The sequence below is a fragment of the Hyperoodon ampullatus genome (assembly GCF_949752795.1).
Source record: "Hyperoodon ampullatus genome assembly, chromosome: 9".
NCBI lineage: Eukaryota > Metazoa > Chordata > Mammalia > Artiodactyla > Ziphiidae > Hyperoodon > Hyperoodon ampullatus.
In genome coordinates, this window is record NC_136922.1 from 11,142,963 (window position 1) to 11,163,031 (window position 20,069).

General features: G+C 36.8%; 1 protein-coding gene across 1 annotated transcript in view; it reads right to left on the reverse strand.

Moving 5' to 3' along the window:
* Positions 1 to 20,069, reverse strand: part of FBXL13 (F-box and leucine rich repeat protein 13) — a gene marked incomplete at both ends in the record, with an annotated part of 183,443 nt that overhangs the window by 14,594 nt on the left and 148,780 nt on the right. The window contains 2 exon segments of the mRNA XM_079711473.1: positions 8,654 to 8,691; positions 8,694 to 8,733. Coding sequence (XP_079567599.1) covers positions 8,654 to 8,691; positions 8,694 to 8,733 — 78 coding nt within the window.

A 20,069-nucleotide genomic window follows, 5' to 3' on the forward strand; every position in this document is an offset into this window, starting at 1 on the left:
CTTATGAGTTGAGTCACAGTATGGGGGCTTAATGACTGCATTCCTAAGTTGGGTATGTAGAGGAAACTGAGTTTCACTAACATTTACTGACTGTCACAATAATGTGCTTCTCCCAAAATCCTGATTTAAACCACCTCGACAGGTGGCAGCTCCCAGTCTCAAAAAAGCTCACCTCATGGTGCATACTCATAACACCATCTCTTGACTATTTGCCTCATTACATTCTGATTAATTCTGCTACCAACTTCTGTTTGGGGGCGGGGTGGGGTTTCCTGTTGATAATTACAGAAAAATCTTGTGCTACCAAGAACCATTTTCTATAATGAAGACTATTTTGTGCTGCTTCAAAGGCTGAAATACGGGCTTCCCTGGTGGCACAGTGGTTGGGAGTCCGCCTGCCGGTGCTAGGGGACACGGGTTCGTGCCCCGATCCGGGAGGATCCCACATGCCATGGAGCGGCTGGGCCCGTGAGCCATGGCCGGTGAGCCTGTGTGTCCGGAGCCTGTGCTCCGCAACAGGAGAGGCCACGGCAGTGAGAGGCCTGTGTACAGCAGAAGAAAAAAAAAAAAAGGCTGAAATACAACTTCCAAAATTCTAAGTTATAAACTGAATTCATAACTACGGTATCTCAAATATCCTTTCTGACCACAACACTATGAGACTAGCTATCAATTACAGGAAAAAAAACTGTAAAAAATATAAACATATGGAGGCTAAACAATACACTACTAAATAACCAAGAGATCACTGAAGAAATCAAAGAGGAAATCAAAAAATACCTAGAAACTAATGACAATGAAAACACGACGACCCAAAACCTATGGAATGCAGCAAAAGCAGTTCTAAGAAGGAAGTTTATAGCAATACAGTCCTACCTCGAGAAACAAGAAACATCTCATGTAAACAACCAAACCTTACACCTAAAGCAATTAGAGAAGGAAGAACCAAAAAACCCCAAAGTTAGCAGATGGAAAGAAATCATAAAAATTAGATCAGAAATAAATGAAAAAGAAAAGAAGGAAACAGTAGCAAAGATCAATAAAACTAAAAGCTGGTTCTTTGAGAAGATAAACAAAATTGATAAACCATTAGCCAGACTCATCAAGATTTTTCTTGAGTCTTGGAGAAGACTCAAATTAATAGAATTAGAAATGAAAAAGGAGAAGTAACAACTGACACTGCAGAAATACAAAGAATCATGAGAGATTACTACAAGCAACTATAGACCAATAAAATGGACAACCTGGAAGAAATGGACAAATTCTTAGAAATGCACAACCTTCTGAGACTGAACCAGGAAGAAATAGAAAGTATAAACTGACCAATCACAAGCACTGAAATTGAAACTGTGATTAAAAATCTTCCAACAAACAAAAGTCCAGGACCAGATGGCTTCACAGGTGAATTCTATGAAACATTTAGAGAAGAGCTAACACCTATCCTTCTCAGACTCTTCCAAAATATAGCAGAGGGAGGAACACTACCAAACTCATTCTATGAGGCCACCATCACCCTGATACCAAAACCAGACAAAGATGTCACAAAGAGATAAAACTACAAGCCAAAATCACTGATGAACGTAGATGCAAAAATCCTCAACAAAATACTAGCAAACAGAATCCAACAGCACATTAAAAGGATCGTACACCACGATCAAGTGGGCTTTATCCCAGGAATGCAAGGATTCTTCAATACACGCAAATCAATCAATGTGATACACCATATTAACAAATTGGAGGATAAAACCCATATGATCATCTCAATAGATGCAGAAAAAGCTTTCAACAAAATTCAACACTGTTTATGATAAAAACCCTCCAGAAAGTAGGCATAGAGGGAACTTACCTCAACATAATAAAGGCCATATATGACAAACCCACAGCCAACATCGTCCTCAATGGTGAAAAACTGAAACCATTTCCACTAAGATCAGGAACAAGACAAGGTTGCCCACTCTCACCACTGTTATTCAACATAGTTTTGGAAGTTTTAGCCACAGCAATCAGTGAAGACAAAAAAAGAAAAGGAATCCAAATCGGAAAGGAAGAAGTAAAACTGTCACTGTTTGCAGATGACATGATACTATACATGGAGAACCCTAAAGATGCTACCAGAAAACTACTAGAGCTAATCAATGAATTTGGTAAAGTAGCAGGATACAAAATTAATGCACAGAAATCTCTTCCATTCCTATACACTAATGATGAAAAATCTGAAAGAGAAATTAAGGAAACACTCCCATTTACCACTGCAACAAAAAGAATAAAATACCTAGGAATAAACTTACCTAAGGAGACAAAAGTCCTGTATGCAGAAAACTGTAAGACACTGATGAAAGAAATTAAAGATACAGACAGATGGAGAGATATACCATGTTCTTGGATTGGAAGAATCAACATTGTGAAAATGACTGTACTACCCAAAGTAATCTACAGATTCAATGCAATCCCTATCAAAGTACCAATGGCATTTTTCACAGAAAAAAATTTCACAATTTGTATGGAAATACAAAAGACCCTGAATAGCCAAATCGATCTGGAAAAAGAAAAACAGAGCCGGAGGAATCAGGCTCCCTGACTTCAGACTATACTACAAAGCTACAGTAATCAAGACAGTATTGTACTGGCACAAAAACAGAAATATAGTTCAACGGAACAGGATAGAAACCCCAGAGATAAACCCATGCACCTATGTTCACCTTATCTTTGATAAAGGAGGCAAGAATGTACAATGGAGAAAGACAGCCTCTTCAATAAGTGGTGCTGGGAAAACTGGACAGCTACATGTAAAAGGATGAAATTAGAACACTTCCTAACACCATACACAAAAATAAACTCAAAATGGATTAAAGACCTAAATGTAATGCCAGACACTATAAAACTCTTAGAGGAAAACATAGGCAGAACACTCTATGACATAAATCACAGCAAGATCCTTTTTGACCCACCTCCTAGAGAAATGGAAATAAAGACAAAAATAAACACATGGGACCTAGTGAAACTTAAAAGCTTTTGCACAGCAAAGGAAACCATAAACAAGATGAAAAGACAACCCTCAGTATGGGAGAAAATATTTGCAAATGAAGCAACTGACAAAGGATTAATCTCCAAAATTTATTAGCAGCTCATGCAGCTCAATATCAAAAAAAAAAACCCAATCCAAAAATGGGCAGAAGATGTAAATAGACATTTCTCCAAAGAAGATATACAGATTACCAACAGACACATGAAAGGATGCTCAACATCACTAATCACTAGAGAAATGCAAATCAAAACTACAATGAGGTATCACCTCACACCGGTCAGAATGGCCATCATCAAAAAGTCTACAAACAATAAATGCTGGAGAGGGTGTGGAGAAAAGGGAACCCTCTTGCACTGTTGGTGGGAAAGTAAATTGATACAGCCACTGTGGAGAACAGTATGGAGGTTCCTTGAAAAACTAAAAATAGAACTACTTATGACCCAGCAATCCCACTACTGGGCAAAGACCCTGAGAAAACCATAATTCAAAAAGAGACATGTACCACAATGTTCATTGCAGGTCTATTTACAATAGCCAGGACATGGAAGTAACGTAAGTGTCCATCGACAGAAGAATGGGTAAAGAAGATGTGGCACATATATACAATGGAATATTACTCAGCCATAGAAAGAAATGAAATTGAGTTATTTGTAGTGAGGTGGATGGACCTAGAGTCTGTCATACAGAGTGAAATAAGTCGGAAAGAGAAAAATAAATATCATATGCTAACACATATATATGGAATCTAAAAAAAAAAAAATGGTTCTGAAGAACCTAGGGGCAGAACAGGAATAAAGACGCAGACGTAGAGGATGGACTTGAGGACACACAGAGGAGGAAGTGTAAGCTGGGACGAAGTGAGAGAGTAGCACTGACATATAAACATTACCCGATGTAAAATAGGTAGCTAGTGGTAAGCAGCTACATAGCACAGGGAGATCAGCTCGGTGCTTTGTGTCCACCTAGAGGGGTGGCATAGGGAGGGTGGGAAGGAGATGCAAGAGGGAGGGATTATGGGAATATATGTATATGTATAGCTTATTCACTTTGTTATACAGCAGAAACTAACACAACATTGTAAAGCAGTTATACTCCAATAAGGATGTTAAAAGAAAAAAAGAAAAGAAAAAGAATGTATATATAAATTTATCACTGTCATATTGCTGTAAAACAGAAATTCACACAACATTATAATTCAACTGTACTTCAATAAAATTTTTTTGTTTGTAAAAAAAAATTATTTCTTCTAAGAGCATATTCTGAATTTCCTTACCATAGGAAATAGAGCCTTGCCATTTACATAGATATTTAATTTTTAAAGTTAAAGTATAAACAAAAAGATAATTCTTTAACAAACTGATTTTATTTGTCTTGAATATTGACCATCATTTATTTGGTGTTAGCCCAGAAATAAATAATCTTATAACATCTCTATACACAATTTGGGCATAATAATTTATCCACACACATTGACATATTCAGGTAGTCTAACAACCACTAAGATGTGTACATATATTTAATTTACACACATGTACTAGACAATTAGGTATATACTTACATGTATTTACATGTAAATATATGTAATCTAACATGTGCTAAAACTTGTAAATATTTAATTTGCACACAGATAGTACACATAGGTATACATTTACATACATACTTACATGTAAACACACACAGGCATATTTTCAGTGCGTACATACATGTGTAAGTCCTTGTGGTGAGACATAACTAAACCTGATTTTCTCCTCTTTAGTGCTGTTTCTTAATCAACTACCTCAACATATGAAAACTGAAATAATAAAAAATTTTTGTCAATCTCCAAGATTTTCACTCTCAAATAACCTGCATAAAGAAAAATATGGGGCTTCCCTGGTGGCGCAGTGGTTGAGAGTCCGCCTGCTGATGCAGGGGACACGGGTTCGTGCCCCGGTCCAGGAGGATCCCACATGCCGCGGAACAGCTAGGCCCATGAGCCATGGCCGCTGAGCCTGTGCGTCCGGAGCCTGTTCTCTGCAACGGGAGAGGCCACAACAGTGAGAGGCCCGTGAACCACAAAAAAAAAAAAAAAGAAAAATATGCACATTCATATGTATGGATATTGCATTAATGTATTTATAGCATACTTCATTCCCCAAAAAAGGGAATGAGAAATAAAAACTAGATTAAGAGAATGTAAAAAGCAACTAGAGTAAATAATTTTATTTATTCCTTTGGTTCTACCCAAACAACTTAATAAGACAGGGCTTCCAATTTATTTGTATTGTAACATCCCAGTTAGACCAATTTTTTGCCAAACTTGACAGTCTTTTATTTAAATTCGCAAAATGCTCAAGGAAAAAGTTTCTTAAGAAACGCTCAATTATGACTGTATCAAACATTGCTTCCAAAATAAATGTGTCTTTCAAGAGCACCAAATAATTTTAGTTTAACATGATCGTTGAATGTCTAACGTTCTCAGAACAAAACTAAAGTTGGGGAAAGTAATTAAAACCAGATCCTAAAAAGTCAATACATCTGAGGCTCCAGACACTCAAACTGCATGTGCTGTGGTTTCCAGTAAAACTAAAATGAGGTAATTTTTTATTCCTATAATGTTCATGATTCGTGCAAAACCAAATCAGGGTAAAAATGCTCACCTTCTTTTTCTCATTAAATCATTATGTAGTTTTCAATGTTTTAAGCTAAAAAGAAAATCTCCTATAGTTATCTTCTAAAGTAATAAGAAAAAATGTCCTGGTAAATTTAGGATAACCTAAATGTCTCAGTTTAACCACCTTAGTTTATTCTCTTCCCCCTCTCGTAAATCCAGATAAGGAATTGTGAAATTGGCTCAAGTGTCACTTTCTCCTCCCCCTTGTTTGTTTCATCTCTTTTGGAACTTAAGTCATTGGGCTGGAGGAGGGAAGGAGGAGGAGGATTACCACATGCCCAGAAGTGTGAACCTTGGAAACTTGGAAGAGGTAAAAGGAGGTTAAATGCCACGACACTCGAGTGTGCGCACACACACACACACACTCCAAAAGCAGGGAGGAGAAAAAGAGGGATGACGAGAAAGAGAAAAAAATTTTTTCATGAACTTGAATAGAACAGCTGATCTTATGCAACTAATAATTAAATAATTCTGTATTTCCATATGCTTGTATTCCCCCTGTTTTCTTTTAGGTCACTGAAAATCAATACATACCAGTTTTTAAAAGGTTACTTTTTTTTTTTTTTTTTTTTTGCGATACGTGGGCCTCTCACTGTTGTGGCCTCTCCCGTTGCGGAGCACAGGCTCCGGACGCGCAGGCTCAGCGGCCATGGCTCACTCACGGGCCCAGCCGCTCCGCGGCATATGGGATCTTTCCGGACCCGGGCACGAATCCGCGTCCCCTGCTTCGGCAGGCAGACTCTCAACCACTGCGCCACCAGGGAAGCCCCAAAAGGTTACATTTTTTAAAGCTAAGCCAAACTCAGCTGTATGATCATATTCTTAGCATATGGGTAAATGCTTTAATCTAAAATCTCAAAGCACCTAAAAATAGTATGATTTTTCAGGCTCCAAAGAATGTAAATAAAAAGGCCTGGAACCTGTAGACTCAAAAGATAAATGGCAGAAAGCACTGGCTTCCTGATACGTAGTCTCAGACTTTGGTCAGCCCTCTCTCTCATCCAAAGAAGCATTTTAAAATTAATAAGTGATGGATATTAAGAGGCCATGTATGTCATCACCATGGTAGGTTTTAATACTTCTGAATGATTTGTAGTTGTTGATCAAATGTGACTGATCACCATATACGAAATATAACCCAGTATTAGAAATGTTAACACTTAACCATTTTATTTTAATAAACTTTATTCTATCACCTTGTCAAAGACCTTTTGAAAGCCTGACTAGATCATATTCATGGATAAAGTTTTATGTAAATGCATGTTTAATCCTTAAATGAACTGCAGTAGGTAAACCATGGTTTAGCCTTACAGGAACCTCTTGACTTTTTCTTCTAGTGGGTTACATGCATTATAACCCCTTTTGTTATTGTAGAGTTACAATCTTGTCCTATATGCAAGTTGTTAGTCCTCTCTGGGATCTTTGTTTTGAAAGATAGTGTTTGTTCTTTTTAACTCTTTATACAATTGAATGTACTACTAGGTAGATTTCTTAGGAACCTGCTAGAACCTTTGGAACCAGGGTCTGAAACTGGGGGAAATTGACATTGCTTGACACTAATGCCTCTAAAAGGAGACTTCTTAATGGTGTTACATTTTCCTCTTAAGTACCATTACATTGTCCAGATGCAGTGAAATACAGCAAAAATCATTTGAAAACAATTTTTCCTACTGTCATGTTGCCAATCAACCATTTAGAACAGCAGTTCTCTACTTCTACTCTTCGTTTCTGTAAAACTAGATGAGTTAGATTAGTTTGCTGAGATGGCGTAGGACTTTGGACTAATCATTTAAGACCTCTGGGCCTTAGTTTCCTCACTTGTAAAATTACAGAGTAGTTTAAATGGTTCTAAGATTCCTTGAGCTTCAGAACACTAGAATTCTATGCTGAAGTCTAGAGCACCGTTTGGCCTGGCCCTCTCTATAGCCCACCAGTTCATATAATATTTTAACATTCTCCTATTAGTAATGTTAGAACTTGCAAAGTCCATTTCAAATTCATGGAAGAGAGCTTAACTTCAAGTCTGCCATGCTCTGGTGGACTTCTCAGCTATCATTTGCAGTATCTTTCCACATGTGAGATAAATCCTTTTACCTCAATAAGGGTTTCTATTTAAAAAAATTTTTTTTCTGAGTTTAGCCCCAGATTTTTATAAATGCTTGGGGTTTTGAACTCTCAGGATACTTTAAATGGAGTTTCTGATGCATTTAACAGTTTCCGCATCCCTAGATTATTGGTTCCCTTTAAGAATGTTATCATCCATTATTTTACTAATAAGTAACCAGATTTTGCCCTAGTTCAATACATGTGTGACATATGATTGCAACTTTTCTTCTTTTAACAGCAAATTGAGTTGCTTAATGTTGTGATAAACATTACATGTGGCTTACTCACAATAGCTACTTTATGACTTCCTATATATCACTCAACACCAGGTCTAGGAAATGTACTTCTCATGAGTTCTTAAAGTACCATTTGAGCACATAATCACTTATCCTATCCAGTTACTTATCTCACGCTTTCCATCCGGGTAAACTATGCTACCAACTATGTTTGAGTAACTTAAGTCCCTAATTGTTAAGTACCTGGTATAGGTTTTCAAAGTCCCCCAATTTTTATGGTTAGATGATACAACACAGATTATCTACAGAACACTTCCATTATATGAGAAGACTTTTACCACATTGCAGCTTATCATTCTACAAGTAAAATGTCAACCTATCCCTAGTTATCCTGTAAGTCTGACATCTGGAAGGGAGAGAGTAGACAAGAAAAGTGGGAAAGCAAACCTCTCAGTCACCTTGGGCTGTGGAGACCTGACTATTGGCAGATGTTGATCTTGGCTCAACCAAGATCACATATGTATTGTTACAGTTCCAATCCACTTCTTTTTTCTGTTGTTACCTACAAAGATTATTTGATTTGTGCTTAATTTTCGATCTTAATTCTTTAACAAAAAACTGTAATTATCTTACCTGAATTCCAATATCGGTGATTTTATCACACTCAGAGAAAGTTCCTTTAATTTTTTATGCCTGGAAAGTGTCATCAAACCCTAAAAATGTTTAATATAAAGATTATTTGATGATTATAATTTAGTATGGAAGGTATATTTCCAATAAGGTAACAATTATGCAAACTAAAAAAATTTAGCTTCTGTCTTCTATTTCTTTACACTTAACAAATCATAAAATCACTTTGGTTAGACAACATTGTTAAATAAAATTTTCAGGTTGTCTCTAATGTTTTACAAAAAGTATTAGAAATCCCAGAGCCAGGAAACTTCTTATCTTGCCTTCTGTTTCCAGGTAAATGTTATACGAATCAATATAAAGAAACCTTAAAGACCCCTAAGCTTACAGCTTTGTTTTGAAGACACTTCATGTGGCTAATGAATCTATTTATCAATAAATTCTTTTTTATGCCTAGCCTAAACATCTGAAAATCTTTAGCTCATTTTATTATGTTTAACTGCTTGGAGGGAGAAGAAACATCTTTATATAAAGGCCTATAGACAGATAATCATTCATCAATAGCTCACTTCTTTTTTCAGGCTAAAAGCTTTGTTTCTTTTTATTTAAAAAAAAATAGATTGTACTTTTAGCCCTTCATTTTTTTATGTGTGGTTTTGCTGGCCTATTTCTCCATACCTTACCGCCCTAAACTGGCACAACATTCAGATAAGGAACTGACTAATGTGCATTATAGATGCCATCCTCCTGTTTTGCATTCAGGATCATATTACTTTTCAATTTCTGTTAGATATGCTTCCTAGACCATTTTCCTCATTCTATGGTCCCAGAGCTGGCTGGCAGGGAAAATGCCAGAAATGGTATATGATTTGTCCTTTTTACTTTTTTTATTTTTATTTTTTTGTGTGGTTCGCGGGCCTCTCACTGTTGTGGCCTCTCCCGTTGCGGAGCACAGGCTCCAGACGCGCAGGCTCAGCGGCCATGGCTCACGGGCCCAGCTGCTCCACGGCATGTGGGATCTTCCCGGACCAGGGCACGAACCCGTGTCCACTGCATCGGCAGGCGGACTCTCAACCACTGCGCCACCAGGGAAGCCCTGTCCTTTTTACATTTTATTTGCAGGACTGGTTTACATTTTATTGATCGTAAAAACCACATTTGGATTGTAATTGAAAATGGGTCCTGCAAATATTATATCCCACTTTTTTCACTGATGTACATATTAGGCCCTTTCATTTTTCAAAAACAAAAGCCAGATCAAGGAGAAAAGTGCTTGAAATTCTGCTTCATTGAAGTCACTGTTTAAATTGCAGTTTCTAATTTCATTTAACAGTCCTGTATACCACACAAAAATAAAATCACTCCGTTTATTCTTTTAATTTTATTGCAAATGTGGATTCTTTTGCTAGGAGCACATTATGTTTTCTGTCTCCTTATTTCAAAACAAAGAATGGTCAAACCCTGTGAAGCCATCACATGTGGTCTGGGTTCCAGATGTGGATGCTGTTTCATTCATGTTAGAAGAATTGGAGTTTAGATACTACCCCAACAGAAACTAAATTGTTTGAACAAAAATATCAAGTAAGAGATGCAAAGTTTTCCTCTTTGCCCTGTACTTGATAATAGCTAAATATGTTTTATTATTCTATGTGGAATTTGTCTTATGAAACTATCTCTGAATAGTTTCTCTGAAGTTTTCACTTTTTTTTGTCTATGTAGCCATGTTAGAATTTTTTAAAGATGAGCTGTAATGAAGTATACTTGCTAAGTATGACATTTAACAGACTATAATATCTTTACCATTTTGTTCAAAATTATTTTAAAATATTATTAATTAGTATTAAAATGGAGTGCCACATTTCATCACTGTGGTTGTTCATTAAAATGTATGGCCTCAAAATTTAATTAGTTAAATATCATTAGCCATTAAGTAAATACAAATCAAAACCACAGTGAGATACTAAATACTACATACCTACTAGGATGGCTATAATTAAAAGGACAGATAATAAGATGCCTTGGCATTTTGAAGCTTATAAATGCTCCAAATTAGAAGATGAAGCAAGTGATGGTTCCAACATTTTACAGTCTTTCTTTATACCTTAAAGAGTCTTAAATCTCAGGTCTAGGTAAAATTCATTCATTCTTAATTCATTATTCAATAAATATTTATTTAGCATGTATTATATTGTTCAGGCTCTGGGATAGAAGCTGGGAGTATAAAGGTCAATGAGGTGCAGTGTTTACTGTCAAGGAGCCCATAGTCTGGCATTAAAGACAGACATGTACACTAGATCATTACAACCCTGTGAAAGGTAAATATTGGGCACAGTGGTCGAACCAAAGAGGAAAGATGAGGGCACTACTTTGGATTAGAGAAGACTGCATGGAGGAGAGTCATGAGTGGGGAAGTGTAAATTGCCAAGAAAGCTACAAAGGGAAGGACATTCCAGGCTGAAGGAACAGAATGTGCAAAAGCATTGAGGTATGAAATAGTATGGCATGTGTATGGAACTATATAGCATGGCATGATTAGATTTACATGGATTTTTATAAAATCTGAAAAGCTGATCTAAGAATTTCTCTTAAGGAAGAAACTGCAGGGTTTTGTTTTTGTTTTGTTTTGTTTAATACCTTGTTAAGTGCTTGCGGGGGAGAAGTCCTGGGGGTTGGCTGTGCCAAGCTTTTACTTCTGGGAGGGATAAAAAGAGGAAAGTGGGAGGACAAGACAAAGAAAGAAGCACAGAGGAGCCAACCAGATGGAGTGACTGGGCCTCAGTGGGGCAAAGAGCAGGTGGGTACTTAAATTTTCAGGGAAGTTGTAGCATCATGAAAATGTAAATCCTCCTTCATCTCCCTCAGAAGTCAGCCAAACTCACGAATGCTTTGCAGGAAAGGTTCTGGTTTATTTTCCCAAAATTTAGAAGGGGCTAAATTTTGTAATCAGGTAAAATGCAAAGGAAAGCAGATGGTGTGGTAGCCTGGAGAAGTCACTAGCATTGCAGGTTGTATGAGAATGCGAAGCTCTAGGAATTCATAGGAATCCTGGGGAGCACTTTGCTCCTTCATAGGCCATGGAATTGAGAGACCTGGATCTTAGGGGTCCAGGCGTCCCTAGTGAAAAATTGGCTTATATTGTAGCTCTGGTCCATTGAAGGGAGTGTCAAGACTGAAGACTCAGAAGGAAGCAGGCACCAAGCCATGAGAGCCTCGTACATTATTCTGGAATGTGGATTTTATCCTATGCAACATTGTTAAACAAAACTTTCCCTCTTTAGGGAATAAGTGACAATAATGCAAAAAGAATGAGGATGTGTTGCAAAAGAGGTATAGAGATCACAGGGCAGGGGGTGATTGCTTTTAGTTGGAAGGAATAGGTGACAGTCTAGAATAGACTTTCACAGAGGAAGAAGAATCTGAATTAAGCCTTAAAGTCTGGGTAAGATTTTGACAAAGGAATAGGAACAGTGTTTCAAGCATGAAACACTGGAAGCAGCGTGAACAAAGGCTTCATTTGGAAAGTGTGAGTTGTTTGGAAAATAGTTCAGACTGGGGTCACTGGGAGTAGTGGGTGGGAACACTACATACTGCCAGGAACAGATAGACGTACACCAGATAGTTGGGAGCAAACAAATACTTTGAAAGCTATTCTTTTTTTCCCCCAATTTTACATCTGGAATTGTTTAGCTGAGGTAGATAGACATCAGCAATGAACGAGTTACCAAATGTTGGAATGGTATGTGTGTCTGTGTGTACTTACTATATGACTGAGTCATACTACGCCAAGCTTAGAATATCACCAACATAAACATCAAACATACTTCCCCCAACTCTTTATTTTGAAAATATTCAAATCTACAGCCAGGTTCAAAGAATGGTATAATGAACACTTATATATCCTTTACCTAAATTCACCAATTATAAATACTTCGCCACATTTTGCTTAATTGCTGCGATAGTTTTACTTTTATGTGTAAATATAGTTTTATATGTATATATAATATATATTTTAAATTCATATGGGTAGTGTGAACCATATGAAAATAAGTTTCAGCTATCATGATGCTTCACCTCTGAATAGTCTATATGCATCTTCCTAGGAATAAGGACATTTTCCTATGTAACTATATAGGATTATGTATGTATAATATGATACTGAAGATTAACAGTACTACCATACTATATAATATAGAGTCAATATTCAAATTTGCTTTTTATCCAGTCCTCAGAGTTCACACGTTGCATTTGGTTGCATGTCTCTTTAGCCTTTTTTTTTTTTCTTTAAATGTTGTCTTTCAAGATCCCAGGCCAGCCATTACATAAAATGTCCCACATTCTGGATTTGTCTGACTGTTCCTTATGATTAGATTCTAGGTAAACATTTTCTGTAAAACTACTACCTAGGTGTAGTTTCATTAGAACTGTATTTTTCCTGTTTATTTAATAAATAATCCAAGATGTGATCCTTTGAGACCACATGAATTCCCTGTTTCCCAACAACGTTTCAGTCAATGATTTGAGCATTAATTGATGATCCTTGCCTAAATCAGTTATTTTGTTGAAAGGTGCAAAATGCTGAGTTTTCTGATTCTATCCTTCCTTCTAAATTTAGAATCTGTTATTTATTTAAACCTTTTTTCCCATCACTCTTTCTCTTATTTCCTGCTGAATAGTTTGAGAGGTACTTTGAACAGAAGATTATTTTAGACATAACAACTAGCTGTCCCAGTTAATTTGTTGTGTTACCTATTAACAGTCTTTTTTATTAAGATATAATTAACATACAACATTATATTCGTTTTAGGTGTACATATAGTGATTCAGTATTTGTATATATCATGAAATGACTGTCACAATAAGCCTGTTTAACATCTGTCACCATATATAGTTACAATTTTTTTTCTTGTGCTGAGAACTTCTAAGATCTCTCTTAGCGACTTTCAGATATACAATGCATTATTATTAACTGTAGTCACCATGCTGTACTTTACACCCCATGACGTATTCATTTTATAACTAGAAGTTTGTACCTTTTAACCCCCTTCACCCATTTTGCCCACACCCCCCAACTCCACCTCCACCAATTACCAATCTCTTCTCTGTGTCTATGAGGCTTTTGTTTGTTTTTTTCTTAGATTCCACATATAAATGAGATCATTCAGTATTTATCCCTCTGTGTCTGACTTTTTTCACTTGGCATTGTGCCCTCAAGGTCCATCCATGTTGTCACAAATGGCAAGATTTCCTTCTTTTTTATGGCTGAATATATATATACACCACATTTTCTTTACCCAGTCATCATCAGTGGACACTTTGGTTGTTCCCATGTCTTGGCTGTTGTAAATAATGCTGCAATGAGCAGGGGGGTTACATATATCTTTCTAAATTAATGTTTTCATTTCCTTTGGAAATGCTAGATCATATGATAGTTCTATTTTTAATTTTTTGAGGAACTCTCATACTGTTTTCCATAGTGGCTACACCAATTTACATTCCTACCAACAGTGCACAAGCAGTCCCATTTCTCCACATTCTCACAAACACTTGTTATTTCTTGTCTTTTTGGTAATAGCCATTCTAACAGGCAACAGTCTTTTAATTTTCCCAAACTCCTGTTAAGTGCATTTACAAAATGGAGTTACTGTTTTGCTTGGTGTAATTATGTTGTTTGTTGGCAAAAGATGACACACTGAGGAAAATAAAAACATCAGTATTTTGCCCTATTATAAGACTAAATATTTGGTCATAATTAAGAAACAAGTTTTGTATATTGTTGAGGAAACCTTGTTAATCGGCTTCACAATCTGAAACATTTAGTCTTTACAACTTGCACGTGGCTTTTCTTCTGAGAGTCTGTGCTTTTAGAAAAAGTCTGGAAGATGGTCTAGGCATTATGGAATACTAACTTCAGAATAAAATACAATGTAGTTTATCTGATAGCCACAAACCATCCTTGTTTATGGTATATTTCAGTTTGGAAACTGTCAACACTTTAATACAGGCACACCAGAACAGTAAATAAGCATAAATAAATTTTATAATCTGTTCTGCATATGATTAAAGTAAGTCTCTTGAAAAAATCTGTATAAAATTACATAAGATTGCATAGTTTGTCCAACTTTTAATTCATTTTTTCTTGAATACTCTTTATAAGCAGCAGCTTGTAGGCTTTCAATATTAAAACACTAAAACAAACCTCTCTTCCATAGTCATGACATAAGCCATTGTAAAGTATGGAGAAAATATGAAAATATGACAAATAATTAATAACTACATTATTATAAGGAGTTCATACAAATTGGCAGGAATATTGAGACCCCTAAATATATAAATGACTAAAGAACATAAACAAAATTCACATAAGATAAAATACAATCACAAAGATAAACAAATATAGGGGGGAAATTAACTGAGAAATCTATAAATATAATCTATACAATTTAGGATATTTAATATTTGAATATAGGCTGTTGGAAAATACATTCTATGAAATAAGATGGAATGAGGTACCCAGGAGTCTAGGATGACTGAGTACTTTGGTGTAATTATCGGGGGTGTAGATCATGAGAAATCTAAAAAGAACAAAAGGTCCCTAACAGCAAATATAAGAAGCCTTCTTTCTTGCTGCTTTTTTTTTTTTTTGAGGGTAAAATGGGATATAAGTTGTTGTGATAGAGGCGATACAGTTAGAAGGTGTTGTTGAAAATCCTTTGTGTAAATTTCCTGCTTTCAGTAATGCTTAAATTGTAATATATGGAATGCTTATGATTCCTTGTCAAACATACTGAGAAACAAAACAAAACAAAAGGGAAGATTCTGAAGTCAAATGGGTGTCTGTCTTTTTTGTCAACCAGGACCAAATGAGCTCTTAGTCAGGAGAGGTGTGTCCTGGTACTGGATTGAAACATGTTGAAATGGAATTCAGCATCTTGTGTCCAAGTCCTAATCCTTTTCTTAGGATTCTTTGCCTGGTTAATGGTACCACCATGTCCACAACTGACCAAATAAAAACCTGGATATGATCTGTGTCTACTCCTCTCCCCACTGCTCCCCATATCCAATCAATCACCAAGCCCACCCTACCTATACTACCTCCTAAAAATCTCTTATGCATGCCTCATCTGCCGCCATGATCAAAACCTCATTCTTTCTAGTGTCATTGCAATACCTTTCCCATTCTTAAATAGAACCCCCTTACTGTTATGTCTGTGTACACAAATCTGTATGAGTCCTACTCAGAGTTCTTCAGTGGCTCCCACTGCATATGGCACAGTCTGAACCGCTTTGCGAGGCCATACGCATTCTGCCCTCCACCTCTTTCTCCATCCTCATCTCCTGCCACATCCTCTGTCTTCTCAGGCCGTGCTATGACAATACGAAGTCACCTGTGGATCCCCCAACATATAACCCTCTGTCATGTCTCTGTGCCTTCCCCCCTGCTTCTTCCTTCATTGAGAATGCTCTGCTCTTCTTTACCTCACAAACACCTACTGAAGCTCTTGGCTGCACCTCAAAAGCTGAAGAGCATCTCCTGACTCCTCCACAGAGACAACAGAGACAAAAGCACTCACTTTCCAACTCATCCATGCTGCCAAGATGCAGTGCAGTGCACATATCTCCATAACAGCAGATATACCTCATTATGTCATAATTACAATAAATTATTGCTAAGATGCATTGAGTGTTTACCGTGTGCCAGACACTTACGTTAAGCAGTTTACAAATCCTCATGACACTATGAGGAAAGTAATATTATAATAACTGTTTTAAAGAGAGGGTAATGGAGGCACAGAGTAACTTGCCTGAACTCTCATAGTGTTGTGACACCAGGAAGGATGTGAAGCCACACTCTGAACTCATGCTTTTAGTAACTTTTAGCCAATGTAATGTTGTTACTCTTGTTGTTGTTGTTGTTTTGCCACTAAGCTGTACCTTGAGACCAGGACTGTGTAAGTTTAGTACTCCTATAACCTTGCATAACATTTGACACACAGTTGACAATGAATAAGTATTTGTGAATGAATGAGTAGTCTATAAAATTATTTTTATGGACCCAGTTTTCCCTTATCTTGCTGGCATACTCTCAGAATACTTGGATGAGATCTAGTTCCCTTTGTAATTGTGTGAATCAGTTTTACATTTATATAATGTTTCTTTCTGAAAGATTCGCTCTGTTTGGTGTTGCCTGCCACATTCTCTTAGGAGTAAAGAACAAAACTTTTATCGGAAATGTGTTTTATCTCAATTAACACATCCTCTTTCTAAAATCATTGATAATGCTATCTTGTACAGTGTCCATGAAAATGTATCTTAACCTCACAAGAGATCTTCCCTTTTATACTCTGGTTAGCAATTACAATTTTATAAAAATAATTTACCTTTTCTTCTTAATTATTTTTATTTATTTTTACTTACTTGATTATTAGTATGAATTTTGTATCATACTTCTTTTTAAAACGTGTCAACCTTTCCACCCTAATTTACCAACCTACAAGTCTAAAGGAAAGCAGGCTTTGGTCAATACACAGAAATTGGTCCTCTATATGTTTATGGAGGGAAGGAAAATAAGCATCTCTGTTACCTGGAAATAGAACAAGTCACCTTGAGTCTACTTGCCTCCTACCTGATGGAGGTTGAGAGGAAAGTTATATCAACCAGATCTTCTCCTTGAGGGAAAAAACAAGCTCAGGTTGGTCACTTCTTTTTGCAATGATTTTAGTAGGCATTTTGCTGGAAACAGGAGAAAATTGACTGGAACTTCTATGAGGAAAACCACTATTGCTAGTGATGGAACCAGCAGACTCATATAAGGCCACTGGCTGGGAAGAAGGTCCTGGAATGGACTAAGGAGAGGTCCAGCTTCATATGAAAAAGTTCAGTAAGGCAGACTTCTAATGTGTTTTTTGTTTTTAATCCAAGGCAAATCCATTTGTCTCTGAGTTATTCTGCTTTCTTTTAACTCCCATTCTTTCTATTTCTTAAATCTCAAGTGATTTCATGTGCTTCCTCCTTTAGGGGTTGTGCTGCACTAAACCTCAGGCTTTATTTGTATGTGTGTTCCATGCAGATGGGTGGTCTCTTGAAAGCATATCATCAGATTAAGACATGCAACTGTAAGCTCTCCCACTCCAGCTCAGATCATAGCTAAGAAAATGTGGAATTTTTAAAAGTCTAAGTGTTTGGTTTATAGGAAGGAAATGGTACCAGATCCATTCATTCCCTCACTCACTGACTCACTGATCAAATATTTTACACGCCTCTATGTACTAAGCATTATGCTGGGCATCCCAAAGATAGGATGATCCAGCCTCTACCCTCAAGAAACTTACAATTTGTAAGGAGACAGACATGGAAAAAATATTAAAATATATTGAGCTGATTGCTTTATTGGAGGCATTATAAAGTACAGCAGAAGCACAAGGTAGGTAGATCCTAAGCCTGCCCAGGAATTCCAGAAGAGCTTCACACAGCTGAAACTTGAGGGATAAGCAAGAATGTACTAGGTGGACAAGAAGAAAGGCTGTTTCAGACAGAGAGATTAACTCACAGAAATGGGAAGGCAAGGAGAGCATGACATGTTTGCGGAGCTGTAGGAGAGTCAGTTCTATGTCTGTGGAGCAAAGATGAAAGGTGGGAGTCATCTGGAAGTGAGGCTGCACAAGTAGGCAGGAACCACCTCAGGAAGGACTTGGCTCTCCACACTAGACTATTTAGACTTTATGCTGAGAGCAACGTAGAGCTCCTAAAGAAGTTTGAGCAAGGAAGTGAAGGGCTCAGATTTGCATGCTGGAAGATCACACCACAGCACAGTGGAGAACAGATTTGAGGACAGTGATACTTAAGGCAAGAGAGGTTAGTAAGGAGAAATGGTGCCTGAACTATGACAGTGGCAGCAAGGTTGGAGAGGAGGCAGGGGACAGATATAGGAGATATTGTTAAAGTTCTCACATTGGCTTCTTTTTTTTTTTTGGCTAGAAATATCTGAAACTAAATGACCTTATAACATATACAATTAAAATTAAGATGGAAACCACACGCCAATATTCAGTTAGGATTACTGGGTTTTTTTGTTTGTTTTGCAGTTCAATTTGAAAATAATTTGGGTGCTACCCAAATGAGGCCATCTAAAAGCATAACACCCCTCTAGGGGGCTATGCTGTAATGTGGCAGAGATAAGATACAATATATTAGGAACTAAAGAACACTTACTTATTTAGGAAACCATCTAAAGTAATTAATCTCACCATGTGATTTATGTTTTCTTAAAGAGAGAATGCATCAATAAAATAAAACCTATTGATATTGCATTAAAATGACGTAGGTTGAGAGTGTGATTTTTAAAAAATTTTATTTAATTTATTTTTTTATACAGCAGGTTCTTGTTAGTTATCCATTTAATACATATTATTGTATATATGTCAATCCCAATCTCCCAATTCATCACACCACCACCACCATCCCCCCTGCCACTTTCCCCCCTTGGTGTCCATACGTTTGTTCTCTATATCTGTGTCTCCATTTCTGCCCTGCAAACCGGTTCATCTGTACCATTTTTCTAGGTTCCACATATATGTGGAACAAATGACTCAATTTTGTTCCTTTTTATGGCTGAGTAATATTCCATTGTATATATGTACCACATCGTCTTTATCCATTTGTCTGTCGATGGGCATTTAGGTTGCTTCCATGACCTGGCTATTGTAAATAGTGCTGCAATGAACATTGGGGTGCATGCGTCTTTTTGAATTATGGTTTTCTCTGGGTATATGCCCAGTAGTGGGATTGCTGGGTCATATGGTCATTCTATTTTTAGTTTTTTAATGAACCTCCATACTGTTCTCCATAGTGGCTGTATCAATTTACATTCCCACCAACAGTGCAAGAGAGTTCCCTTTTCTCCACACCCTCTCCAGCATTTGTTGTTTGTAGATTTTCTGATGATGCCCATTCTAACTGGTGTGAAGTGATACCTCATTGTAGTTTTGATTTGCATTTCTCTAGTAATTAGTCATGTTGAGCAGCTTTTCATGTGCCTCTTGGCCATCTGTATATCTTCTTTGGAGAAATGTCTATTTAGGTCTTCTGCCCATTTTTGGATTGGGTTGTTTGTTTTTTTAATATTGAGCTGCATGAGCTGTTTATATATTTTGGAGATTAATCCTTAGTCCATTGATTCGTTTACAAATATTTTCTCCCATTCTGTGGGTTGTCTTTTCATCTTGTTTGTAGTTTCCTTTGCTGTGCAAAAGCTTTTAAGTTTCATTAGGTCCCATTTGTTTATTTTTGTTTTTATTTCCATTACTCTAGGAGGTGGATCAAAAAAGATCTTGCTGTGATTTATGTCAAAGAGTTATCCATTCTTCCTATGTTTTCCTCTAAGAATTTTACAGTGTCGGTCTTACATATAGATCTCTAATCC